General features: G+C 48.4%; 2 protein-coding genes across 6 annotated transcripts in view; one reads left to right on the top strand and one right to left on the bottom strand.

The window, feature by feature from the left end:
- Window positions 1–1,949: 1,949 nt before the first annotated feature.
- On the top strand, window positions 1,950–8,750 carry slc66a3 (solute carrier family 66 member 3). The gene is made up of 7 exons (XM_036541593.1): window positions 1,950–2,213; window positions 5,013–5,095; window positions 5,515–5,584; window positions 6,071–6,128; window positions 6,831–6,951; window positions 7,597–7,638; window positions 8,115–8,750. The coding sequence occupies exons 1-7, from the start codon at window positions 2,068–2,070 to the stop codon at window positions 8,204–8,206; spliced, it is 612 nt and encodes a 203-aa protein (XP_036397486.1). The 5' UTR covers window positions 1,950–2,067; the 3' UTR covers window positions 8,207–8,750.
- A 142-nt stretch (window positions 8,751–8,892) lies between these two features.
- Window positions 8,893–27,979, bottom strand: part of rock2a (rho-associated, coiled-coil containing protein kinase 2a) — a 53,679-nt gene continuing 34,592 nt past the window's right edge. The window contains exons 8-34 of one of the 5 annotated variants that reach the window (XM_036541589.1): window positions 27,769–27,860; window positions 25,114–25,273; window positions 24,757–24,820; window positions 24,489–24,500; window positions 23,961–24,049; window positions 23,814–23,862; window positions 23,515–23,650; window positions 23,301–23,392; window positions 22,881–23,127; window positions 22,152–22,258; window positions 21,734–21,893; window positions 21,276–21,436; window positions 20,618–20,802; window positions 20,433–20,502; window positions 20,029–20,132; window positions 19,426–19,612; window positions 19,209–19,302; window positions 18,812–18,906; window positions 17,278–17,469; window positions 16,576–16,744; window positions 15,215–15,285; window positions 14,933–15,021; window positions 14,750–14,828; window positions 13,656–13,923; window positions 13,240–13,453; window positions 12,566–12,638; window positions 8,893–10,576 (exon numbers count right to left, since the gene is read on the bottom strand). In XM_036541589.1, coding sequence (XP_036397482.1) covers window positions 12,605–12,638; window positions 13,240–13,453; window positions 13,656–13,923; window positions 14,750–14,828; window positions 14,933–15,021; window positions 15,215–15,285; window positions 16,576–16,744; window positions 17,278–17,469; window positions 18,812–18,906; window positions 19,209–19,302; window positions 19,426–19,612; window positions 20,029–20,132; window positions 20,433–20,502; window positions 20,618–20,802; window positions 21,276–21,436; window positions 21,734–21,893; window positions 22,152–22,258; window positions 22,881–23,127; window positions 23,301–23,392; window positions 23,515–23,650; window positions 23,814–23,862; window positions 23,961–24,049; window positions 24,489–24,500; window positions 24,757–24,820; window positions 25,114–25,273; window positions 27,769–27,860 — 3,220 coding nt within the window. In that variant the 3' untranslated portion in view covers window positions 8,893–10,576; window positions 12,566–12,604. The other 4 variants (XM_036541590.1, XM_036541588.1, XM_036541587.1 and 1 more) reach the window with 4 other exon arrangements.

The raw sequence follows: 27,979 nt of genomic DNA, 5'->3' as shown, positions 1-27,979 counted from the left end.
TGCTGAGCCCAGGCAGGAAAAAGCAGAGCGCACACAGACGCAGGCCACAATACAGCCACTGACACAGGTTTTGACATTGGGGACACTAAATCCCACACCGGTGCTGTCACTTGGTCACAAGGTGTGATGCCATGTGTTGATACTGACACTGGGGCAAACAAATTATCTGATGAAGACATGGAAATGGGTGTGATGCTTGATCTAACCTCAGATGTATATGTCCACTCAAAATAAGGCACAGGCTGTGCTGTAGACTCCGGTGGAGGCTTGAAGACAGTGCTTGATTCTGACACTGGATCAGGTACTAACACAGAATCACCTCTGGATGCCAGACAAAGCTTGGGTTCGGAAACCACCAGTGACTCTGGCATTGCTGTGGCCAGAAGAATAACAGGAGCTGCACACAACAGCGATATTGACCTGGTGAAGGGAAAGAACAGAAGAAGGGATCTATTTAAAAAAAATATTTTTTCAGTGTTTTTTTTTAGATATAGCACAACTAATATGTATGGAGGGTGGTGGTGTAAGAATATACACTAATAGATGAGAACAGCATTATTTTAGATTAATAATAAAGACCCTGAGGCCCACTCACCAGATGAGACGGCACACTGCCCGGTACATCCTAGAGACGCCCCTGTCCCCCCGACCTGGCCACAGTAGCAGACCACGTTGGATCGCGAGGGAGGCCAGGGTGAGGCTGCTGCTCAAGTGTGCCAGGTATCCCAGGGCCAGGTAAGTCCTGCAGAGGGTCTGTGCAAACGTCCCTCTAGTGTCCCACAGCAGCTGAGGCAGCTGCAGGGAAGCAGCCAGAAGAAGCAGGCAGTCTGACACGGCCAGGCTGCGCAGTAGGGCATTGCTTGTCCGGCGCATCTGCGTCTGCGCAGTCAGCACTGCGCAGTTGCCCAGCAGACCCATGACACAGACTACAACGCAACCAGCTGGGAGGAGGAGCCAGATTGGGTTTTCCTGCCCCTGAAGGGACATGGATCCTGGGATCACCTGTCTGAAACTGGATGCCCAAGTAAGAGCTCGGTGCAGGTGTGTGAGAGTGACTGTCTCAGTGTAGGTGAAAGAAGGTGTATGAGAATTGAATCTGTCTCTGCAGGAGTTTTAAAGGTGTGTAAAGATGTGTGCTTCTCAGTGCAGGGATGTGAAGGTGCCTGTTGAATTTATATCTGTTCAGGGAGACACTTGATTCCCGGAAAGCTCTCCATATGGTGACTCTGCCAATAATACCAGGAGGCACGGCCACTTCATGTAACAAGCTGTTGTACCAGTGCAGGCACACACTCCTGTACCTCTGAGGTCATAGCATACAGCTGAGGGAGCGCAGCATCCGGGAAACCAAGTATTGAACTGAGTAATGAACTGTGAGATGGTCACTGGCCATGGGGATGAGTGAGGACAGCCAGGAACACTACCCCCCACCTTATCCTTTGCTAACAGTAAACCTGTGCAGTCCTTAACTGATTTCCCATCAATGGTGCAATTATCTTTATTTTTTATTGTGTTTATTTTTTGGGGAGAGAATGGGGCAGGTTTTTGGGAATTCTGCAACTATTTCCACTAAGTCAAGACACAAATTATGAAAAGAAGGCTTGTGGATGCTCTGAGTCTAGGTAAAATGATGATGCTCCTGATGATGGCTGTGTTATCAGTTTCAGTTTCAGAGGCAAGCAACAAAAGTCTCTTTAATGAACGGGATGGTGCATCAGCACAGACTGAAAAAGTACACGCTTGAACCTCTGATCTGGTCAAACATGAAAACTGCATTTAATGTAATTCGATGTCCATTTATGTTTCTGGTAACCGATTCACTACCATTCGAACCCGCTACACCGTACAACCGTGTTATGCTGATACTACGGGTCGCTGGGAGGGTCATAAACTATTGAAGTGATGTGTGCGGAAGAGAGATCAAAATGCGTTGCGCTCTCAACAAGCCAGATTACCTATGCGGATGCAGTCAAGTCATTTTCGCTTCCAAGATAAAGATTAGCGGACTGCTAAGCAAGAGTCAGGGACCACAGGGGCAATAAATACCTATCCATACACTGTTCAATAATGGACGCTGATCTGATGCTGCATTTCGCCAACTTCAGCACGCTGCTAGTGTGTATGGTTCTCAAATTTCCGCAGATAATCGTACTGATCAGAGCGAAATCGACAAGGGGTGTTAGCCTGAAGAGCCTTCTTTTGGAGCTCATCGGGTAAGATACTTCCATTCTCCTAAACGGGCACAATCACGCCACAGCTGTGTCAAACAACAAACTTACGTATGAGAACCCCTCGTGCACTTTTAGGGAGAAATCTGAAAATCATGAGGTTACTAAAATTGGTATTGTACCGGTTATTGCGGTGATTTCAACTATAAAATTGCATTATTAATTGCAGACAATTTGTACAGACAGATTTATCACAGTGTTGAATGTTCTTCATAGCATTGTCTTAATTTTGTTAGTTTGTAATCAGTAAATCGACGGTGTATGAAAATAAAATATCGGAGATCTGTACCGCCAAAAGTGTGTCATTTTGGGATGATTTTCTGAACGTACGAGTTTACACACTGTATCAATTTAACTGTTCTATTGCGGCTTGGCTGTAAATGAAATAGCTTCTTTGTTTCCAAATAAACATACGTTCGTTGCGCGCCAGAAGAGGCAGCGAATCTCGAGTTCGCGATTTCCTCTTTTACACGAGGTGCTGCTGTCATAACCAGTTTGGTTGCTTGCTATTTTGTTTCATTCGAAACGTTATGTGTCTGCTTATTGCACCGACTTACTCCTGTAAAAACGGTACACGTGTTTATCAGACATTTAAGGTAAAGAATTCAGAGAGGAAACGCCCTCTGTTTGACCCATTTTTGCAAGAGGTAGAAGATGACATTTCCTAAGTGTAAAAAAGTTTAATAGCCGCAGAATATAAATCTAGGTCGTTGGACGTAGATAATAGTACCGCTCTTGATAGATGGACAGATGCCTGGGCTGCCTGCCAACCAAAGAGATGGGGAAGGCCTTAAACAAACTGTAATACTCCTCTCTCTGACCCCATTCATGCACTTGCACAACAATTAATGGTCTAATTTAAACAGTGTGTCACCACACATAAAACTACTCCAAGTCCTTTATCTCTTCCATTGTTCCATTATTTTTGCAAAGAAAAAATGACTCTTCATGTAGATAGGTACATAAGGACCTAAGGGAAAATGAAATTTAAAAATTTATTTTATGATAGATTTGACCTCTGTATATGACTAAGCATTCCAGCCATTTCCTGTTAAACTACTGAACCTAGCCCTCCTCCAACCAATGATGCAAGCTTGTCTTACTACCAGTCATGAGTTCTCTTAGGCTAGAATAAAAAACCTTACTTTTATCTGCAGCTAGTTGTTTGATGACTTACATACTGAGAACCGTGTAGAAAAAATGGTGCTGTTAGGGCGTAGTAGCTGTTTCAACACTTAGAAACAGTGAAAAGGTAGACAAAGAATGAAAATGGGTAACAAACCCGTAATTGCAAAACTGTAGAATCATCCTCAACCTGCAAATTGGTATTTTCACAAGGTTCTTGACGCCTTTAAGTGTTCAGAGAGCTATCCATGCAGGCATCATTTTTTTCAATGGAGTGTGCCATGTCCTCATTCACTTTAATGGACAGCTCTGACTGGTAGTATGACTGGTTTACAATATTCACTGGGTAAGTGTTGGGTGCAAGACTTAAAGGATACAGTGGGGCTTTTTTTGATCAGGGGCTCTCTTTTAATTCATTGCATCTCCTCCTGTTTCACCCCCTTACAAAGTTAAAAGTGTGGCAAGTGTTGCAGTCTGACCATCAATGCCCCCCTTGTTTACACCAAGGATCCCAGATTCAACTTAGCAACACCAGCTGACCTCAGTTCAGCTCAGAGCAGACATTGAGTAAGCACATATGAGAGATGCACAGGGCCCCACGGTGCAGCTCTTTCACTGGACTCTGCTCTCAAAGGGTTAGTCTCCCCACAGCTCCCAGGATCCCGAGCCCGGGCCAGGTTACGACTGGCCGCCAGGTAGAGAGCACAGTACCGTGTGAACGCACGCTTTGGGGCACGCTTTGGGGCCGGTCGGTCCTCCCATAGCAGCAGCTGCACATGCAACAAGCGCACCGCTCTGTAGATCCATCCCGTGCTTATGTCCGTCAGCTTGGTGCCGCTGCAGGCCTGTGATGCAATGGCTGTTCCCTGTGGTGTGAAGGCCAGGCGTCAGACTCAGCCTGGGCAGCTGCCATGTGCATAATGCTTTTGGTTCCAACCTCTGCTCTCAGTGTACTCATTGACCCGACCCAGTGTGTGGATACTACATATCAACGTATTAATGCTAAAGTTAAATCATCCTTATACACTCTAAATATTAGACTAATAGTAAATAGCAGGCTAAATATTTAGGGGCCTGTATATCCACTGTAAATGTGAGGAAGTGGTTGGAATGAAAGCCAACATGCAGTTGGGCCCTCTGAGGAATTGAGTTTGACATGCTTGCTTTAAATAAACACTCCTATCGACATGAGAAATAGGCAAACATTTTTTTTTGTTTGCAGGTGTGTCATTGCTATACAGTTTGCATGTTGTTATGCAGAAATATGCTGTTGCCGTCTCTGCAGTGTGTCTGTGTGTGTGTTGGGTTTGGGGTGTTAGGCTGTTTGTTGCTCTCTCCCTTGATTATGTCCTTGACACTTTCACATTAAAGCACTGTGTATAATAATTTAGAATTTGCTGGCTTTTGCTTGCATGTTTGTATATGTGAATATTAATGCACCAATCAGGCAGAGTGTGACAGTTTCAATTTTTCAAAAGAAAATTTGACTGTTATCCTAAAATGAAGAATCGGCCCTAAGCAGCTGGAGAATGCTAACAGTAACGCGAATGTGGAATACTAAGGTATGGGTGTGTCCTTCTAATAAACTCAGCCCTGCCAGCCGTAGAGTAACACTGGCCATTTCCATGCTGTGGAATTACAGTACCACCTATGTTCCAGGTTCATCGTGTTCATCACCTACCAGATGTACTATGACTACCCACCTCCCACCTACTTGGAGTACCCCATTCTGATTGCCCAAGGTAACGTCAAATTGAAGTGTGAGGACAAAGTTGAAGGGTGAGCCATGAGAGAGCCATATGAATGTAAAATGGGAGTGTGAATGTCAGGTTGGCTGTTAGGAAGTTGTGTGCTCAGGATTGGCAGGGATGCTTTATCAGGAACTGATCTCAATGTAAAATAACAGCACTTGACAGCCAGCCAGCATATAACTTTACAGTTACAGCACGTGTTTTACCAGACCTACTGTACACTGTAACGTTACAGTGAATAAGGTAGTGAGTGTGTTAGTGTGTCACAGTGGAGTCCGTTACTATAAACATCTTAGTGTGGAACTGGCATATGTTACACTTAAGAGTGTCAGAAGTGCTGTTTGTGTTAGTGGATGTTTCAGTGTGTTAGAGGAACTGCTGTGTCTGACCCAGGCTGCCCTGTGTTTTAGACGCCATCCTCCTGCTGTTGATCCTCCACTACAATGGGAACCTGAGACAGAGCGTGATCTACACACTATTGTATCCTCAGTGAGAGCTGGGCTTCTACAGAGTGGGACTCTGTCATGCAGCAATAAAACCATCACACGCTTCCATAACGCTGCCTCTTCGGTGCCCACCATGCAGGCTCATTCACTAACCATACATTCACATATTTCCACGGGAGGGCTCTACACTTCTACTACATTATTCTTAGTACATGATCTGGCCCAGAGTGACACAGTTTTACTTTATTTTTGTAGAAACTCAGGTTACCTTTCTTGTTAAAGTGTACAGCAGCAGTACCCCTCCAGGGAGCTGAACTGGCAAGTTTTTGATTACAAGACCCGCTTCTTACAACTACCTATATGGCACTACTGTGTATCACTTCTCCATAGCAACACGTCACCTAATCTCTCCACCCTCTTGTTTTCTGTACTGTGGTTCTTGGCTGCAGCATGGATTTAACCAGAATAATGCTGGTGCTAATGCTCACAACAGTGTCCTTGACTCGAATCACCTGACCAGGTTTGTAGGGGGATGGCAGCTTCTCACAGTACAGAAGTGGATCATTGACCTGGCTATGGTAAGTGTTTGCTCTGACCCTCAGTTCTTACTGTCAGGATCATTTCCAGCTGCTCTGTTTCAGGTCCCAGCACTGTCTCACTGTTGAGTCTGTCCAGCTCAGGACAGAAATAAGCTTTGTCACAAGTCTTTCTGTTGAGCTTTATATGTCTGTAGAGGTGGTAAGCAGGACCTATGCAGCAGTTCCCTTTACTGAGTCTTGTCATAGCGAGTCTATAAACTGAATATAGCCTCCGTAAGTGCCTTGAGACACTATTGATTTGGACTGATGAACGGCAGTCTTCTTATGTCTGATCAGTAAGACAGATCAGTGAGCGTCGAGAAACAGTGCATCAAGTTGCGTTTTGGCCAAAAGCAAAGTCGCAGCTACCGAGTACTGAGTCTGTGCTTGATGACACTGAGCAGCATACCAGCATCTTTATGTGGTGCCTCCTTAATGTTAATTAACCCGTGGAATCCTGCAATCAGCCACCTAAAAATACTGCAGTATTACGGCACTGCTCTGGTTGAGGAAGAAAGAAATGGTAAATGTTCAAAGAAAAACCTCAGTATGAAGTCACATTTGTGGTGCTGTTTCCACATCACGCTGAGCTGGTGCTGTGCGTGCCTTCTTTACACTGCAGCATTCTGTCCTGTCAGATTGGTGTCTCAAGCCCCTCTGTGTCCGTAGTTAGTCTGTACACTGAGTCTCTTCTTCCTTCAGAGTCTGTGCACCTTCATCAGCGCCGGCAGCAAGTTTGCCCAGCTGCAGTGTTTGTGGGAGTCCAAGGATTCAGGCCAGGTCAGTGCCCTGTCCTGGGGCATGGCCACCTACACGTGCCTGGGTGAGTCCTGCACTTGAAGCCCACAGCACCTAAAGACACAGTGTGCAGCTTGTGCATCTGACAGAGGCATGCCACTACTGCATCACACACCCGAGTCTGATGGCACACCTGTAGTCCTTAAGAATTTTCATCCTGGAGAGCAGTCAGATATCCCACTGCCTTTGAAAAGTTCCAGCTTCCAAAATCCGCTTCCTATAGCCTTTTTTCTGTAACACCAGTAGACCCAAAATAAATACATCCTTCTTGCTAACTTACAAGCTTGATGTGACATATCATCAGGTCTGGCAATGTTAGTGGGCTCATGTTAGCAAACTGGTTAGCTCACTAGCTTGACAATAAGTGTTCTAATTTAAAAAAAAATCATTATCAACTGGTATTCACCATATTCCATAAGTGTGTGTCCAAACATCTTCATAGAAGTTCCAATTTCACAGCAGAAACATGACTAAACCTTGAAACATACAATTCTCCCACATCACCCATGAAAACAGTTAGACTTATAGCTCCTGTACAGCTGCTCACTGACTCTCCACCAGTGAACTTAATCTACACAAGAACAGGCCAGTGAAGTCTTATCTCTAGCACTGTTTACAGTGTAGTTATGTGGGCAGTGACATCATTCATGATGGATGTTCTTCTTTCCAGCAAGGATTTTCACCACCATAGTAACCACAGGAGACATGCAAGGTGAGTTGGCTTTTCTTGCTCCCATTTCCCTCACAGGGTCCTTCATTGTGTTACTTTTCCATGTGCTTCTGTATAGCTGCTACTATTTAGCATCCGTTTTATGTATAAACATGTATTTTGTTAGAAAATTATCAAATGCACAGTAAACTACAGCATTCAGACAGCTTTAAAATGATACCAAGATGGTCCATAGCATGTATAGATCAGAAAAGAAGAAGACTGGGTAGGTACAAAAATGATTTAAATGATAGCATCACAGAACCTATTTGTAGTATTTTACATTGAATACTTTCTCTACAGGACAGCCATGTGGCATATCTGAGACAGTATCATTCTAAAATCAGGTTTATTTCAAGCAGTGACCCACATCCTCCTCTTGAATTTCTAATGTGTTCATCTGTATACCAGAAAAAAGACCAACGTACATATGACTGGCATTAACTGAGTACGTATGTGTATGGCTGTCCCCCTCAAAGTTCTGGTGCGGTTTATCGTCATGGCAATACTGAACGGATGGGTGACGGCGATGGTGCTGTACTACAGGCGAAGAGGGATCAAGCAGGACTGAGTCTTGGGCCTGCTGGCATGGACACATCCTGTGTCTTACCTCACCTCCAGTATCCTGAACTCAGGCGTTCCTCCCTATAGTAATCCATGTGTGGGGCCACCATGGAGATACCCGTACGCTGAAAATACCCAAGGTGCACCTGTTTTTACCAACTGAATTAAACCTGTGACTTCATAAGTCAAATACTGTACATGTATCTAGAGGGCAAAGTTGAGTTCGACCAAGACACAAGTATCTGATAATAAGGTGATAGGAATGATCAATGGTCATCTTCTTCAAAGTCCACTCGTCCAGGCCCCCCTTTCCTGTCTCAGTATTACATTACATTTCATTCATGTCTCACAATTCTACTGTACCATTTGCTGCCTTAAAGTTCCACTCCACCACTTCATTCCTGCATCAGAATTACGTAGTTCCATTCCAGATGTTTATTATACAGCCAAGATCCAGACACTGTCAGTTGTTTTTGTAATATCTGAGTCAATAAAGAAAACTTAAACCACTGAGTGGTGCTGTTGAGCAGGCCAAATAGTAAGATGAAATGTGTAGCATTTTCTAAACATAATACAAAATCAGGGTCTAAGTAAATTATTTTACATCTTACAATGTTACCTTCAAAACTGTATTTGATCTCCACCCACATATCATCTTGTCAATTGTCAATTTAAGACAAATGATCCAAAACAGAGGGCTACATAGTTTTATTGTCAAATAGGTTTACAATGTTCCGAGCTTAATTCAGCAGTATAAAACATGCAGTTTGAACATAGCACTTTCTTTAAATATAAAGTGGACAGGCCAATATAAATAATACATTATGTAAGATGGCATGTAAAATATATACTGTATATATTTATATATTGTGTGCCATATCAGAAGCCTTGAGTGCCAGCTAGTTCTCACAGCACACCAAACCCTCCAGCAGGATCTGAGCTACATGATGCACTGAAGGGAAACTCTATACAAAAACGCTTTTAAATGCCTCTACAGCATACTGTATATACTTTAGTGCTTATGGATATAATATCTGCTGTGAAGTTTTTTGTAGTTTTTTTTTTCTTCATTTTTTTCCTCCTCTTTAGTAAAAATAATTCAACCTGTTTTTCCTTCTGAGGAATAATAAAATAACACTTTCTTGAGTATGCGTACAAGGATCCAAGGCAGGTATGCAACAGAACTGAGGCCATATAAGGACAGCACACACGCACACGCAGTGGGGAGTCCCGCCGACTGGGAACTCCCTCCACCAACACATGATCATCCAAATGTGAAATGTACAATATCCTCTCTTACAATGCTCCTGTGTCTTTTTTTTTGTTTTCTCCTGGGATACATTCAAAAAGGTAGGAGTACAGCTTCATGGTAGTAATGCAGACTAATAATAGTGCACTGACTCTGTCTCACATTCTGACAGTACAGTAAACATCACCTTACAGGAATGAGCAAGCTCTGTAGTATAGAAATTAAGGCATTGCATGGAAGAATGGCAAACCAGGATGTCACAAACTTGACTGCCTAAAATCAAAGTAAATAATCAGACTAACAGAGTTGCTACAACATTCACATGCAGCTGTGTGGATTTAAACTGCTAGCATCCGGAATGCATACAGCATAACCTGCATACAGACCCTGCTGTTTGCAAGGGCGCATTGGCTGCTTCCGTGAGAATACAATGCTTTTACTGGTAATGTAGTGTTGCCACCAAATACTTTTAATCTGCAGTATGTGTGTGCAGGCATGGTGTCGACACATGCGAGCGGGCCAGGCTTCCTGGGCTGACCAGGCAGATCGGTCGCATGGCTTCTGGTCCTCGTCTGGCCGTCTGGTCATCTTGGTTAGTGTTATCCAGGGGAAGTCATTGTGGCTCCCTGATCCCCAGCCATTAGCACAAGGGATGATCCGCAGGCATATCGTGGTATGTGAGGAATCGTTCAGCGGAGACAAACACCCCTAAAACTCTAAAGTGTCTCTACACCCGCTCCTGGCCAGGATGTCCCAGTCTTTTTCCCCCCCAAAAGGCTGAAAGAGGTGCTGCAGACAGTTACGGGTTTGATGATGGTGGGGTATGTGTGAGGGTGGACCTACACATTTCAGGGAGACCAGCAGCCCAGCCTTGTGTGACCTGACCCAGCTCAACACAGAGCTGAAGCCATACTAGTATTCAAAGTGGAAGCAACGTGCTGTAAACTGGGATAGAAAAGAGGTCGTTCTAATGGTTCTTCTGTTTAAGTAGTATTTGTGCATTTCGATTTCTGTCTGATTTGGATACGCTAAGTAGAAACATCTGTGTTTTTCAGTCTTTTTTTTGTGTTAGGAAGAAAACACCCATCACCTTGAAGGTTCACCACATCCCCAAGCAAAGATGGTTAACTGGAGAGAAGGGGAGAGAGGAGAGAGAAGAGAGTTAGATTCACCACGGTGATACCTGTGCCCTGTACCCTCTCTCACACACAGCAATACCAGCTGAAACACGATATGCATCACACCAAACCCCATGCAGCAGGGAGACATCTCAGAACCACAACTTAGGGTCAGGCCTCTGGGTCGTATGCTTTATTGCAAAATGTCACATTTAAATCAACCATAAAGCAGCGTATAACTATACATTTCTTTTTTTTTAATATAAAATGATCTAAAGTAAAAAGTAAAAAGTAAACGCAAGTAAATATCATGATTTTTGGGTGTGTCCACTGCTGGGGTCTTCCCGTTTCATCTTGGGGCTGTCCAGTCTGGGGGGGCTGGAGCAAGAACAGCAATCAGAGGGGTATGGCAGGGACCTGGCTGGGCCAGGACAAACACACACTCTCACTGAAAGACCTTAATCACACAATAATATGTGTGTGTGTGTGTATACAGTACCATATTTTAGTATAGTATTTTGCAAGAAGCAGGAATGTCTTACCAGGATATTTTTTCAATGCACCTGCAAATAACCTTACCAGGTGTGTAAATGTTGTTTTCCTCTTTTTGAGCGGTTCCAATGATGAAACTCAACTGCATTTTACACATGAGACATCACACTGTCAGTAAACCAGTAAAGATGCCCATGAGCTAAGAACTGAGGGAGTTCAGGGAAAAAAGTACACCGGCTTCAACAAAGAAGTCAACCCCATAAATGATTCACAGGGGGCTCTCAGAGAACTGGTGCTACCAACGATCTTCAGATACTAATTTGTGAAATTGATCGGATTAGGAGTCATGAAAGGAGGCCACAGTCCACATTTACATCCTTGGCTTCAGCATTTGTTCATAATTAAATTGAACGGCCATTGAATCCGCCACCAGAAAAATGCTGTGATAAACTGTAGAAACGTAACACTCGCAGAAAAGGTGGACAGAAAAGGTGGGAAAAAATACCAGTCTTCAGTTCGACAGTGACTGAGCTCTGGCCCCCAGAGGAAACAAGCACGTGCACATGCATCTGTTGACACAGCAACCAGCCCACTGCACACAGTCATTTTCCCAGCAGGCACTGCTGCCGTTACCCTCAGTTCCTCTCCCTCTCTCACTTCTTCAGAAATCAAACACATCGTCATCATCCACATCATCAAATGCCCAGTCCCAGTCCTGCAGGCCCAAGTCAAGCAATCTGCAACGGGAGAGGCGGGCGCTGAAAGGGGCTCTGTACTGACAGCAGCAGCGTGGGCTGCTGATCAGGGCACTGGACATGCAACTGGGGGGGTCATGGGTTCAAATCCTGGGAGACAGGCGTGGGTTTTAAAGGGAGGCCTGGGGGGACCAGGCCCCTGGTCCCAGTAAGAATTTAAATCCTTGGCATGGACTTTTAACTGGACCCTTCCTTATGGCCATTTGGCATTCCCTATTCAAGGAAGATGGATCCAGCCTTACTAGGAGATCACACTGACACTGTACACAAGTGAAGTGTGTCACATGATAATGCTTTAATATTTATTAATTATACAAAATAAAATATTAGTGGTAAAAAAAAATCAGCTCCATAAGCAGGCAGAAGAGTGTTTAGAATCCAGGCCGGAGGCTTCTCTTCTAAAAATGATAATGTGAAAAAATGGAAGGGGACTGTAGATGGTTGTTGATGGTTTGTCATGTTTCTGATGTGCCCTGAAACACCAAATCGGCCAAATGAATTCCACTCCCTCTCCTCTAACCCTGTTGATGGGAAATCCCTTAAGGTTAAAATGCGATGCTGGTATGGAGCTATGGAGCGCAGGTGTGCATCTGAACAAAGCCCCCAGGCGTGTTAGTAGGGCGTGCCGTGCTTTGAGATGGGCCTTTACCTGCTCTCGCACAACACAGGCAGTAAGGCGGAAACAAAGGCAACGCATTGTGTTAACGCTGGAGTACACGGTGCTGTGCGGGTGGACACCGCCTGCTACTTACGGTCAGGCAGGAAGGAATGAAGGGGTCAAGGGTCAAAGGTCAGTGGAGGATGATTCTGAGCATGGGGCCATCGCTACGGGGGGGGGGTTACCAGCAAAGAGAGTGAGTCAGGCACCGTCCCAAACCCACTGGGGGGTGAGAACTGGTCTACGGAGTCTCCCTGTGCCCAGGTGTGAGAAAGATGAGCCACAAACAGGGTGAGACTTCCACTACTGTAAACAGAGGAACTGTATCCACGCGGGAGGGTGAAAAGGATCCACGCTGGCACTGAATGTGTGCTCTCCTCTCCTGGCTACTCATGTGCGGTACACCTGGGAGCGTGTGGGGAGCGCAGGTAATGACACCTGACGCGCAACGGCACTGGCTTCTCAGGTACCACCAAAAGGCAAATGTTCTCTTAATGACTGTCATAAAAAGAGCAACTAATGAAATGAAACGATAACATACTTGGCTCAGAGTTCAGATCTTCCAAACATCAAAATAGACAAACAGACCGAGGAAGCAGCTTATTAAACGATCGGACTATAATGACATCACTGTGAATGTGACTGATAGATCAATACTGCAGTCTGTTTAATGGCTGTGTCAGGTCTAAAATCAGTCCTGCCTGTCAGTGACGAGTGCATCATTATTTTCCATAGTTTCCCCTGCGTCTGTTCCTGTGCCGGTCTCACCTGGGCTTGCTGGGGGGCATCTGTCTGCTGGGCCGCCTCATGGACTGGCTGGGCTGGACCTTCATGGAGGCGCGGGGCGAGGAGCGGGCGAAGTGCTCGGGTGCTGGCGGCTTTTTGGGGATCTTCTTGACGAGGCGGCTGACCCACTTCTGCTGCTCCTCCTGGGACACGGCCAGCAGCAGCAAGTTCTTGGCCGTCGACACGTCGTAATTCACTGGCGGAGGGAGAAAAGGGAGACGCTGGGCCCCACTGCACAAACCTTCGCACAGCCTCCACCGCACACCCACCCTGTCCCAACACCAAGTCACCCCCTACCCAAGATCCATGCCCCAATTCCACCTCTCAACCTGACCCCTGGAGGGCGCAACAACCTCAAAACCGTGAATGACACAACGACCTCTGACCCCCATACTGACCTCTGCAGGGCGCGATGACCTCCTCCTTCTTGTCCATGTGGTCTTTGTGACACTTGATGTGGCAGCGGCGGCACTCGAGCGCGGGCGGGGGCTTGAACATGTTCCACAGGGGCTTGGGGCAGGCCTCGCAGGTGGTGGGCAGGTGGTACAGCGTGGGGATGAACTCGTGGCCTTTGTGGAAGATGTAGCCGGACTTGTCACCGATGGGCAGGGGCTCCACAGGGAACTCCTGCTCCTTCTTGCTCTCCCCCTCATTCGCATACAGGATCTGCATGGCGGGGGGGGGGGGGGGGGGGGGGGGGGGTGTTACAAGGGATAGGGGTGGACATTACATTACATTACATTAATTTAGAGTTATCCAGAGTGATTTCCAGCACAAAAGCACAACATATTTTTGAATCCTGAGTAAAAAGGACATAGCTGTTGTGTCCTTGCGCTAAGCAAAATAAAGCAGTTTTCTGGGGCTCTCCATTTTAAACCCCAGCTCTATAATTAGACAAAAACGCATAATGTACGTCACCGGCAGACACAAGGTTCCATAATGACACGATGATAAGTGATAAAATGATACCTACTCAATGAATCACTGCATACCCAGCAAGAGCTATGCTCCTCAGCATGACACTAACAGCTACAAGTCACTGTCTCTGGCCTGTGATGACACGCTGCAGAGTACGGCCAGGCAGGGTGCTTTGATCCTGGGCCCGCTCCTGCTCCTGCTCTGCCCAGTACACGCTGGCAAACACACTCAGAACGTGGGCCAACGTGAACGCTTTCCAGCTCCTTCTCACATTAACAATGCATTAGTAATCAATACTGTGAACCTGCATGGAGGAGCCACTCGTACATCATGCATCAAACGGAAGATGACAAGCGAAAGAGGCCTTAATAAGGCCTGAGTGTGTTCTTCCTTCACAGTACGAGTGAGATCGCTGTGAAGGCGCGCTGCCAAATGAAAGTGCACGAGGAAGACGACACCACAGCAAAGAGGCGAGGAGTCTGCCTGCAAATCACCACACTGGCAGCGCTGCCAGAGATTGCCTTTCACACGATGGGCGAAAGAACCCCTTAGATTACGCATGCGGGGCCACTACCTGAAATATCCTGGGGATCTCTTTGGCGTCCGCGCGGTACACGTCCGTCTGGGTGACCGGCCGCACGTGGAACAGTTTGCTGCAGGCGGGGAGACAGGGGAGGTTTAACAGCCCAGCTCATGAACACGGATGCAGGTGTGACTCGTATTCCACAGGTAGAGCACACAGAGGCAGGTGACTCACTCGATGTCCAGGACCATGTAGGGGTTGGACTGCTCCTTGTCCTGCTCGCTGTTGTAGAACAGAATCTTCTTACTGCTCACAACCACATACTGCAAGGGGAGATAGCGGGCACAATCAGACACTGGGACAAACCATTGTATACTGCAGGGGGAGACAGGGGAAACAATCAGACCCCGGGACAAACCATCATATACTGCAGGGGGAGACAGGGGAAACAATCGGACACTGTTCAGACCTCACTGGTCGCATGTGTGAGTGCTTAAACTTCAGGGTTTCCCGTACCTTTTTCTCCCATCCAAACCTCTTGTTGTTGTTCCTCACTGGGAGCGACAGCCAGCCCTCCAGCCTGGTCTCTGCATTGGAGACAGGAAGTGCATTACTTATCAGGAACAGCAAGTAGGTGCTTGTGGTAAACCAATGCCTCCAGCTGCCCAACAGCAGGATAAAGCTGGAGCCAATTTTATCACACAAATATTCAGATGTTACTCTTGTAGTGCATTAAACAAGTCTCCCCCCTACCCACAAACATCTCTGCATACATCAGAGACTGATAACCAAATGGCTGTGATCCCCCAGACAACTGGATAGGAACCAATCAAATGCACCCTAAACTGTTAGTGAGACGACAGTCAGACTAGAGCGCCAAGGCGGTTGTGAGAGAAGACCAGAAAGCTAAGGCAGCGAGGTAGGACAGAACAGAAACACTCTGTTAGTGACGTGATTTGGACAGTCAGAGGGTCAGAGGTCAAGGGGTGGAGGGTCACGGGCGTGGTCCTGTGCAAATCCATGCAGTTCACCTGCACCGTCAGTTTCTGCTGGTTCATAAGTGAGGGGCATCTCTGTATCCGACCCCTCCTCCTCAGTATCAGAGCCAGACTGGGACGGGGGGCCGCAGGGCTTAGTGTCGACGCAGACAGATGTGGTCGTGTGCTCATAGGTGATGGACAGGGACTCCGAGGTGCGAGTGTGAGTGAGGCGCACTGCAGCCCCCAGAGGAGAGGGGGCAGATGGAGGGATTGAGAGAGGGAAAAACAGGAGGAAGAATAATGTGCAGCAGGAGAAATGTGCAGAGACAGGAAAGATTCACAGCTAAGGAGAAGGACAGGACAGTGAATGAGGAAAAACTGTGCTGTGACAGAGAGACCTACAGTCCACCGTGAGACAGGAGCACACATACACCTGCCTGGAGGTACAGTATCACAAATGGTATCCTCTGTCATCCACACACATCAGACCGCCTGAGTATTGTTAAAACTTGGGAGCCTGCAGATGTTGAATCTGAGATATGAGAGGCAGTATGGCCTATGTGATTGTGTCAGGTATGAACTGTGTGCACCAGTGAACAGTGCAAAACAGAACCTATCAGGCCAGGTTAGCCATTTTTACAAAAAAATCATTAGCATTCTCTAATTTGTGTTAAAAGTAAAGAGTCACATGTTACCAACATATGAATTTAGTCAGTTCTCTGTAGACACTTAATTTTGAGTGTGTGTTCAGTACAGACAGTGAGGGCTTGATGCTCAGTATGCCCTCCTTGTAAGCATTGGCTGATATCTACCCAGGATCAGTGTGTGCGTGTGTGAGCAAGGCTGAACGCTCATTCAGAGTAAAGCGAGAGAGCTGGGGGCTGAGAATGGCGTTACCTGGGTAGGCGTCGTCGGCGTCGGGGTCAGGGCCGCTGCTGACGCTGGCCGAGTCGAGCGAGTGCACGTTGAGCGAGTTGAGCAGGCAGCGCAGCTGCTCGATGTCACTGTCCTTGCTGTCCAGGGCCATCTGCAGCTCGATGCGCACCTGGCTCTCATCCGCAATTTGCTGGAAACAACACGCAAAAAGTCCTCGCGCCACGAACTTTCTAAGCGGCAAGATTCTGTGATGCCGGTCAGTATGGGGAAATCTCACTGTTTTAGAGAGCGGGCCATCCTGTTCCAGAGCCTGCATGGCTGTTTCTGAGCAAACTGTCAAATGTGAAACTCCTTCAGTGTCTAAGGGCGATGTATAAATGAACGATCATGTTCGGGTGAAGCCATGCTGATAGCATTGGGGGTAATGACTGCGAGCTGGAGTGATATGGAACTGTGATTATTTAGGAGAATATGTTTGACTGCGATTGTGTTGAATGAGATGTGTGTACAATGTGTGTACACAGGCGGCACTGACTACCTGTCACAGATGTCTCTGGGACTGGTGACTAAGGCTGTACATAGCTTTACTGTGTGGTTGTAATGGTACGACACTGGGGAACGCAGCACCTGGTACCGTTCAGGACATTATGTATAGTATTAGTTTGAGTTGTGGTCGTGCTGGCTATGGGACTGTGCTTGTGTGGTGGACATGAGGGAGCTTACCGCTTGCATCTCGCTGATTTCTTTCTGGTACTTGATGATGGTGCTGTTTAGTTTCTCCTTCTCTGATCGCAGCTCCAGCTGCAGCTTCCTGTTCTCCTTCTCCTTCCTGCGCACATCTGTGTCGTTGCCACGGCGACTGCCACCGCCGCGGACCTCCTTCCTGTTCATGATCTCCGCTAGCTTGTTTACAGCCTGTAAGGCACACATGCACAAACACAAGCCACCTCTTACTTCCCTGAAGCGCACGTGCAGTCATGACAAGCAAACATTGTATAGGCAAGGCAGCAGAGCACTGTCACACCCCTGTATAGTCTCCCACAATTCCCTGTAATGCCCCGCCACTCAGACTCACACATACTTAGGTCTTCTGATGACATCAGATTTGACCATGCCTGTCTTGAACCAACCCAAAATCCTGAACACTTGTGAAAGCTGGTATCACCGGCTTAGACAGAAACTGTGAGGGTCATTCTGTCCGAAGGGCAAGTCTTGGATTATAACAATCGTTGACTCGTTAAGAAGCCCTCTGTTCCTAGTCACAGCTAAATCCCTGAGCTCAGAGCATGAATGCAGATTATCTGAAATGGAGACTAATAATCTGTTTAAGTAACAACCACCGTAATTATTATTATAACTGTTTCTATTGCAAGAAATGGACAGGCATTAGTTTCTGTGTCTATCTGATATCACTGCTTAGCAACAGTTTGTAAAACTTGGTCAGAGTAAGAATAAATCATGATGCATGTCATTCTTAATGTCACAAGAAATAGCTCGGGCTGAAACTGAGCATCTGTTTAAGTGATAGGAATGCATTTTTCAGTCAGTCCCATGACTCACGTCCTGTTTGCATATACACTCACAAAGACAAAGAAGGGGGAAGCAGCTGACAGAGCAAGCAGGCAACTGATACCCCAGCCAACACAGAAGGGGAGGGACTGACAAAGAGCCTGAGTGGGCAGTTAACAGAATGACAGGCAGGCAGACTGAGACAGACAGACACTGGCAAGCAGGCAGGCATGCAGGCAGACAGACAGACAGAGAGACTGGCAGGAAAGCAAGCAGGCAGGCAGACAGACAGAGAAACAGACAGACTGACAGACAGAGAAACTGGCAGGGACACTGGCAGACAGAGAGACAGGCAAGCAGGTAGGCATGCAGGTAGACAGATAGACAGACGGAGAGACTGGCAGGAAAGCAAGTAGACAGACGGACAGACAGACAGACAGAGAAACTGGCAGGAAAGCAGACAGAGACAGACAGACAGACAGACAGACAGGCAGGCAGGCAGACAGACAGGCAGGCAGGCAGGCAGGCAGGCAGACAGACAGACAGGCAGACAGACAGGCAGACAGACAGGCAGACAGGCAGGCAGGCAGGCAGGCAGGCAGGCAGACAGACAGACAGACAGGCAGACAGACAGACAGGCAGACAGACAGACAGGCAGGCAGGCAGACAGACAGGCAGGCAGGCAGGCAGGCAGGCAGGCAGGCAGGCAGGCAGGCAGGCAGACAGGCAGGCAGATGGGTCTACTGGCCTGCGTCTTGAGCGTCCTCTCGCACTGCAGCTGCTTTTCGAAGGTGACCTTCATCTGGCTCATCTGCTGCTCCTCCTCCCTGGCCCTCTGCAGCTCTGCGGGGGAGACACCGAGAGAAGGCCGTTACCCAGGAACATGCCAGTACCTCACAAATCTACACACCTAATGGTACCTACCAAATCTATGCACACATACATGTGAGTACATGTACATAATTGTCGGCTGAGGTAAAACAACATTAAGTGACTTACTTGTTTAAGTCTTAAAACTTTTGGTTTAGCAGGAAGTTGGCTGTCAGCCCTAATCCTGACCAGCATCAAATCACAATCACATGAGCCTTGTCTGCATTCCTTCTCGTGTATGAAATCTAATTCTCCAGCAGGAAGCGGTCACTCACGCTCCTGGGTCTCCTTCAGCTTGTTGTTCAGCTCCTCCTTCTCGTTGGCCAGGTTGGCCACGTCGCTCGTCAGAGTGCGGTTTGCTTCCTCCAGCTGCAGGGGGCGGAAGAGCGTTACACCGGATCACTCCCCATTAAAGCCACAGAGCCGACTGTAACAACGGTCCCGTCCTCCCCTCCCTGAAGGCAGCGTCCGTGTAGCCTCCCCCTGACTCACCGAGCTGATGGTGGCATCCTTCTCGCCCAGCTCCTGCTTGTGCCGGGCCATCATCTCCTTGATCTCCAGCTCCTTCATGATCTTCTCCTTCTCCAGGTCGGAGTACTGCTCCTCAGCGATGGAGCGGGCCAGCTGCTCCGAGTCGGCCTTCGTCAGGGTGAGCTCCAGCTGGGCTGCCAGGGAGTCCCTGCGGGGAGCCAGAGTCAGTGTGAGTCAGAGCAGTGCAGTCATTGCAATTTCAGCGTGTTAAACCCAGCTCGCACTGTGTGCTCAAATACTGCTACTGATTGGTTGTTGTGATGTCAGATGCCACCAATGAAAGCTGACACACTCTGCACCCTTTTATGCTCCATTTCTGGAGGTCCACCAGTAGAGGGTGCTGGTCCTTCATGTTGCCTTCACAGTTTTTCACAGTAAGACCGCACGGGCAAAGGAGACATGCTGGGAGAAAGCTGACAGATTGTGATGACAGACTGTTCACATCTGTGCCAGGACTGGTATTCCCAGCTGTGTTCAGATCCTGTCCTACAGCAGCTGCACCAGCATGCTATAGTACTGTGTACTGCTTGCAGGGGTAGTGTACAGTACGGCTCCCAGTCTCACCTCTCCTCCTGCAGCTCCTGCAGACTCTGCTGCATGTCTTTATACAGCTTATTCTTCTCCTCGCACTCCTCCTTCAACTCCCGTACCTGCGTCTTATACAGGGTCTGCAAAACCACATAGTCAGCAATGAGCACATCACACAGACGCACACATGCACGCACGCACGCACGCACACACACACACACACGCACACCCCTCAACTAAGGTGGCCAATGCTCAATAACACTGGTGCTCATATAGCCTGGTTAGTTACACTGCTGATCCAGCTTCCTCAGAATAAACCATGAATATATCTAGTCAAAATGCTTGACATAGTCTCACTTGACATCCAACACGTACGTATGTACACAGACACACAGACACAGACACACACACACACACACACACACGACACAGAAACTTACTGAGAAATACTGCTCTGCCTCCAGCTGGTCCTGCAGTTCCTTCATCTGTCCGTCAGCATCCTGTCTCTCTCTAAGGACACACACACAAAACAATCATGCATATCAAAAAGCACACACATCATGTACTTACTCCCACCCACGGGACACCTGGCAGCCACCCCCTACATGCAGCCACGCCCACTCACTTGCGCAGCTCCTGGTTCTGCTTCTCCAGGCTCTGCTTGATGTCCAGCAGGTGGTTGACCTCCTGTTTCAACTGCTTCTCAGACATGCGCAGCGCGTTCACCTGCTGGTTCTGAGCCTTCAGGTCGTTCTGGGTCAGGCTGCGCTTCTGAGTCTCCTGCTCGATCTTCAGGGTCAGGTTTTTCACCTGGTGGGAAGCGCAGGAGGAGAGAGACGGAAAGGTAAAGATGGAGGGATGAGGTAAGGATTGCCAGAGGGTGAGAGGAGAGGTGAAGGATAGGGAGGGAAGAAGGAACAGCACAGAGAGATGAATAGGTGGTTTAAAACTGACATCTAGTGGCACCATACCACCATGCTGTATAATGGTTTATGACAAATATTTACAGCTATATAGGCACAAAGCATTGGACAGAGAACATGTTTAAGAAGGACAAAAACAAGACAGTAAACCTAGAGTCAACTGAGGAAAAAGAGGAAAAACACTCCTTGACCCTGGGAGAAGTCAGCAGAACAGAACACAAACAGGAAGAGGAAGAAAGGAAAGCTTCTATGGGCAGGCAGAAGAGAGAGGCGGCGAGATCGGTACACGTCAGAACAGAGACACATGCAGACAGACAGATGGGCGCTGAGAAAGAGAAAACGAGGGCGACACACACACACCTCCTCTGTCAGCTTCTCCTTGTATCGGCGCAGCTCCTCCAGCTTCTGCTGGGATTGCTTGTAGTCGCAGTCCAGCATCGAGCTCTGCTTCTCCAGCTCCAGCAGCTTATTCTCCACCCGCAGCTTCGCAGCCCTCTCCTCCTGCAGCTTCTGCTCCATCTCTGCAGGGGGGGAGCCAGCGAAACAGGATGACGAAGGGAGGGAGGCACAGAAATACAAAGCACAGACAGGAGTGTAGGGTACAGAAAGGCAGAGGAGAGGTACTGCTCCAAAAATGAAAAACGTGGTACATCCAACTCCTAGAGTTTTAGCAGTGGAATCACCATTATTAAGCGGGATAAAGCATAGATTTTATCAAGCCAAACATGCCCGCTGGTAAACCCCACTCTATACAGGCTCTGCATGTGTCCATCCGCAGGGTCGCTACCCTCCCTCCCCCTCACCCCCTGCCCCCTCACCCTTCATGGCCTCTGACTTGGCCCCCTCGATGGACTCGTAGATTTTGTTCTTGTCTGCGAGCCGGGCCTTGGTGGCCTTGTGTGCGGCCTCTTCCTGCTCCAGCCCCTGCTGAAGGACCTTCAGCTTGTACGTCATGTCAATCTCCTTGTTACTCTTCTCCTATTGGGGGGAGACAGGGTCGCAGGGAGGGTCAGGAGGAGGGAGCACCATTACAGGCTAACAAGGCTGGGAGAGGTAAGGAATACTGCAGGTATCAGGGAACACACAGTGCAGATGTCATCTGCTTTTAGTAACATGGAATTCACGATTTCATGTTTAAGTTTGGCAAGTAAGCACTTTGGCAAGTGGTGTCAAACACACATGACAGAGGATGTGCAGGTATCAGCCGTTATACGGAACATGTCAGCGTGGTCTCACCTTCTCCAGGTCCGTCAGCTTCTCCTGCAGCTGCCTCTTCTCCATCTCTGCCTTGGAGAGAGAGGCCTTCACCTGCTTCAGCTCGTCCTCCAGGCCCGATATACGCCCTACAGAGAGAACCATGTTGATGTTACACATGCCAATGAACCAAACCAAAAGCACAGGGCATCTCACACACAAAAGAAAAGAACTGAACTACAGTCACAGTTACAAGCACAAATGCTCAGAGTCATGAGTAAAGTACAGACTAGACACAACATTCCTTTTCCTACTTTGCTACCCTCCCACTAACTCCCAATCCTCAGTCCTCCCATTGAGCTATACACATCTACATGATCCTCTATGCCCTGTGACCTCTCTCCCCAGCGGAGCTTGCTGGTCAAACACGACCTCCCCCCAACCTTGCCCTTGCACACTGTGAAGGCCATCTATACCCCCCCCCTGCTGGCCGGCACTTCAGAGATGACCCCTCTGCCCACATATTCCCTTGCACCCAATAGGTCAACACCTCCCCCATCCATCCTCTTCATCTCAGTGTGATGTAGCGGTAAGGAGCAGGGCTCAAAACCAATTGCTGCCGGTTAGATTCCCTGGTGGGGCGCTGCTCTTGTACCCTTGGGCAAAGTACTTAACCCAGAATGCCTCAGTAAATACCCAGCTGTCTAAACACGCGCTATGTAAGCAATGTAAGTGGCTGTGGGTGAGCGGGTGCGGTGTGAGGTAACTCGCCCTGCAGGTCGCTGATGGTCTCGGAGCCCTGGCTGCGGTCCCTCTTCTCCGACTCCAGCGCGGACTGCAGGCTGATGAAGTCCTTCTCCAGCTTCAGCTTGCTGTTCTCCAGCAGGCAGCACTTGTCCTGCAGCTCCCGCGCGTTGCCCTCCAGCTGCTGGATCTGCTTCGTCATCTCCGTCTGGGTCTTCCGCAGCCGCGCCGCCGCGTCCGACTCCGCCCGCAGCAGAGCGTTCGCCTCGTCCAGCTGCACACACCGCCGGAGACCGACAGGTTAGCCGAGACGCGCACACACGTGCAGACATACAGACACGTATGACATGAGATTGACAGACACAAGTCACATACAAACGAGTGCAGGAGAAAAAGAGACAGACGTGTGTGAGCATTCTTTAAAGAAGGCTCAGCATGCGCACACACCTGTCTCTGCAGGTGAATGTTCTTCTCATTGGAAATGTGAGAGTTCTGGTTCCTCCTTTTCATGTCCTCTAGCTGGTCGCGCAGGCTGTTCACTGAAAGGAAGCCGAATCAGAGCAGGCTTTACTGTACAGATATAGACATGATTAAAGGTAAGGTGGCGGTGGTGTGCGTGCGTGGTGGACGCGTGCGGCGAGCGCCGGGCCCGGGGGCTCACCCTCGTTCTCCAGGCAGCGCTTCTTGTCGGCCTCGTTCTCCGCCTTCCTGTGGCTCTCCACGCTCTTGTGTTGCAGCAGGGCCTTCTCCCGCTCCAGCTGCCGCAGCGTCGACTCCAGGTTCTTCCGCTCGCTCACCTGGGGACGCAGTGCAGGGTCAGCGTACGCGTACATACACTCAATCACATGCACACATACACACGGGCACATGTACACATAGCATACAGTCAGAATACTTTTTCTCTCTCTCTCAAGCACACACATGCATGCACACTTAATGCGTGCTGATACGCCATCTCACCTCCTCATCGAGCTCTTTGGAGACCTTCTCGAGGCGGCTGCTGGCAGCTCTGTAACACACAAAGTTGGACGAATGAAAACATGGACATACTGCGCATTAAAATCACTTCCTGGACTGTGCCGGTATCTGTACAGGGGACGGTCGTACCTGTATTTGTGCTCTAGCTCGTCTTTGGCTTGCATCTCATTACTGAGCTGCTCCTCCAGCTGGTGCAGCTTCTTCTGCAGCTGAGCCGACTGAGACAGCAGAGAAGGGGTTAAACTATGACTGTTTCTCATGGCCACTACACTTCACTTCCCATTCAATAGGGTCCTGCCTCGATGTCTAGCACTCAACAGAATTATACACTATCTTATGACATTATCTGAATCGGGTTACTAGCAAACCAGAGCTCACAAAATATACCCTACCAAAGTGTTAGACAAACAGGGCCTTAAAACCCCATCAATTAATATGAACATTATGCATTAGCCTAAGGTTGTTAAAAGTGGATAAATCTCCTTTCGCATCGGGGCACAAAACTATTCTGTCAAGGTTCAGACTTGTTAACTTCTACAGTTCTATGGAATGCAGGGTCTAAATTCTGAATCTGTGTCCTTAGACATTCCTGCTTCCGGTTCTTGCTCTTCACTGTGAAATATAAAGGGCAGGGACAGAGATGCAAGGAAAACTTACCGCTACACTGTCCTGGAAGAGACAAAAGACAGGATAATTTGGTTAGCCTCGTAAAATCACTTCAGTGGCCATCACAAGCGCACAGTCATCAGGGTGATCAGATTATTGCCATGTTTTCTCTAACCAGTGGAAAGTTCTCTGCATCTTTTTAGTGTTGCTATGGACTTTTTCCAGGATTAACTGTTTAAACGCAATATGTTTACAAAGCCTGTAATCCCTTACACACAGACAGACACACATACAAAAACTGGGTTGTAGTCACACTCACCTCCCCTTTGATTGATGTCTGATGCTCATTCTCCTCCACCGTGGGATTTGAGGCACTTAGCAACCTGCAGGAGGGAGAGACAGATGGATATGAGAGAGAGAGAGAGAGAGAGAGAGAGAGAGAGAGAGAGAGAGCGCGCAAGAATAGGGAGATTTTTTACGGCAAGAATACAGAGTTCTAAGTCAACCCAGTGGCTTGTCAGGGGTTTAGTTTCACTCCTGACCTACAGACATATGTAAAAACACACGTACACACAGGCGCGCGCGCACACACACACACACACACACACACACACACACACACACACACACACACACACACACACACACACACACACACACACACACACACACTTACTGGTCCTCTTTGAAGTAGGTGAAGCCAACAAAAGGCAGCTGGTTTCCCACGAAGGCCTTGGGTGGTGGAAACGTCTCCACGTCTCCCTTATCATCCTCGATCTCGTCAAAATTACTGGTGTCAATGTCACTGCTCAGATCTGGTACTACAGGGGCATCCGCTAGAGTGAGAGAGAGAGAGAGAGAGAGAGAGAGAGATGGACATGGAGACAGTAAGTTTCTGAATTGCTTATCATGACCACTTTCCATTCCACACCAATGACTGCTGCTCCTTTCACACATAAATGGAACCTCTGCTGTGCCTTTCAGGGTAGTTACCGCGCTAATGGAACTGCTGCTGCTCCTTTCAGGGTAGTTACCACGCTAATGGAACTGCTGCTGCTCCTTTCAGGGTAGTTACTATGCTAATGGAACCGCTGCTGCTCCTTTCAGGGTAGTTACTATGCTAATGGAACTGCTGCTGCTCCTTTCAGGGTAGTTACCGCGCTAATGGAACCGCTGCTGCTCCTTTCAGGGTAGTTACCGCGCTAATGGAACCGCTGCTGCTCCTTTCAGGGTAGTTACTATGCTAATGGAACTGCTGCTGTTCCTTTCAGCTGGGAAACATTCAAAATGACAATGCCACGGTGATGCTGAATCACGGAGACTGACCACTGCCAGAGAGGATGTGCCTCCTGTTCTGAAGCCCACAGTGACACTAAAGAGACTGACAGAGTCAGTCTGTCTCAGCAGCATCACGAGAGAGACTGACACAGAGTCTGTCAGTCTGTCTGAGAAGTGTCCCTTCTTCTGGGTTCGGCCCCATGCAGACGGGATGAAAAAGCTCCCCTGCTGCTGTGACAGCAGCTGAAGCTCCTGTTTGGCAGGCTGTGTTACAGATCATGCACTGTGCGTGTGCACTGTCACCCGGTGAGCGCATGCGTGTGTCTGTGTGTACATTCATCTGCGAGCTTTCAACATGTCCCTGCACTAGGCAAATGCATACATATGTGTGTGTGTGTGTGTGTGTGTGTGTGTGTGTGTGTGTGTACAGATCCATGTGTTTTTAGCCTTCTACAACACTATGTGTGCCTGCCTGCATGCCTCTGTATGTGAGTGTGCTGGGTGTTAGTTATACCTGTATGCATACATACCTGTCTGTGTACACTCCGCTGTGCGTTTCTGCTGTGGTGCCCGCTGTGTGCCCAGTCACAGTGCAGTAGGTACAGTAATAAGGAGGCAGCCAGAACCAGGCCCACGCCTCACTGCTCTCCCACAGTGCCCACTTTGTGCCCTCCGCATACCAGGCCTTTTTACTCCCCGCTAAAACGCTGCACTTAAACCCCCTCAGCCCTAAACAGACGCCTCCTTCTCTTCCTTCTCTTCTTAGCCAAATGCGTTTCCTACTGCAGAACTGTGTCAAAGGCCCGTGTGTATGGGCAGAGAGGGGGCAGCCACCTAAAGGTTGCTGTGTGTACCGGTGAATATTAAATCAGGAAAATAATAATGTCAGGTCAACCCAAGAAACGATGATTTAATGAGAATAATGAGTAAAGAGATGATGGGACTCAGTAAGAGAGAAGAGACTGTGGCATGTGTTAACAACCATCCAATCAGAGACAGACAGCAAGGGGGCAAGAGACAGATGGGGACAGAGTTAAAGCAAGCAACAGAGAGATGTAGAGTGAGGGAGGAGAAATGCAAGAAAGAGAGTTAAAAACAGAGAGATAAAGAAACACAGATGCGGGAGAGAGGGAGAGGGAGAGAGAGAGAGCCAGCTCACCACAGACAGATGTGGAGCGACATGCACACACAGATGTGGAGGCCGTTTCCCAGCACGCTCTGAGGGGAGGCTGCTTGTCCTTGCCTTTGGAGCAGGCTAACGACAGGCAGCTGTTCCAGGAGCGGGAGCGCCATCAGACAGACTGAACCCCTCAATCTCGCCTGCCAGGGCCGGGGCGCCCCTGTCATTAGCGCTGCGCCGGCCACACGCCGGTCCGCAAGCACCCCCCCCCCCCCCCCCCAGCGCCGCTCGCCCCAATCAGAGCCGCTTTGAAGCGGCGGCCTCCTCCGAGGGGCCGTTCAAGCCCTCCCCGAAAGCGCTCCCCCAAAAACGCTTCCCACATTCCCGACCAGAGGCCCAGAGCTGGCTCCCGCAGATGATCGGGTTACACGCGCGGTGACGATATTTCAGGAAGGCTTGTTTACAGAGCAGCGTCGGCTGAGAACAGTCAGTATTCCTCTCCAGCTTCAGCGCTCTGAATAACCAGAGGTTGAGTAACTGCACACAACGCTAGGAGGAAGATGGGGTTTAGTCATATCTGACTGGAGCTCATTGCCAGGACTGTAATGAGAAGTTATGACCTTGTTTTAATCAGACACATGTGAGGTAGTTCACTACATGGAGCAGAATTGTAGAACACAGGCTTCCTCTCAAACTGTTCTGATGCTACTGAGTGTACAAGGTTAAATGACAGCAGAAGAATGGAGAGCCGGTGTAGTAGATATTGCCGTCTTTGCAGTAATATAGATTAAGGGATTAACAGAAGTAGATCAGCAGTCATGTACACTATCAGTGCAAAGCAGCTCATTTGACTAACTCATCTACTGCAGCAGCACCATTGACTGACAGTGTGGAGCAGCGGTATCAAAGCACAATGTAGAGCAGGTCACTTACTCTCTCGGATGGTGTCGAAGGTCCACTGGTCGTTCTTGAAGAAGGGGTGCCTCTTGATCTCTTCCACTCCGTTGCGACCCAGCCGCACCTCCCTGTACACGGCAACGGGGCAGCAGGTCAGAGAGCGGTCATGTGGGACCAACCGGAAACAGACTCCTCAGGTGAGTCTGCTCCGCCCAATTGCTCATAACAGCATCGGCCCTACAGTCTC

This window comes from Megalops cyprinoides, chromosome 12 (assembly GCF_013368585.1).
Source record: "Megalops cyprinoides isolate fMegCyp1 chromosome 12, fMegCyp1.pri, whole genome shotgun sequence".
In the NCBI taxonomy this organism is placed as follows: Eukaryota; Metazoa; Chordata; class Actinopteri; order Elopiformes; family Megalopidae; genus Megalops; species Megalops cyprinoides.
The sequence above is the reverse complement of the archived record's forward strand: the minus strand, read 5'-3'. Positions and strand labels throughout refer to the sequence as shown.

Bases quoted from the DNA above. Each gene is read 5' to 3' on its own strand.
- slc66a3 (XM_036541593.1), top strand. From the start codon at position 2,068: ATGGACGCTGATCTGATGCTGCATTTCGCCAACTTCAGCACGCTGCTA. The intron at 5,096-5,514 runs GTAACGTCAAAT...CCTGTGTTTTAG, and splicing joins CCCCATTCTGATTGCCCAAG to ACGCCATCCTCCTGCTGTTG. The intron at 6,129-6,830 runs GTAAGTGTTTGC...TTCTTCCTTCAG, and splicing joins GGATCATTGACCTGGCTATG to AGTCTGTGCACCTTCATCAG.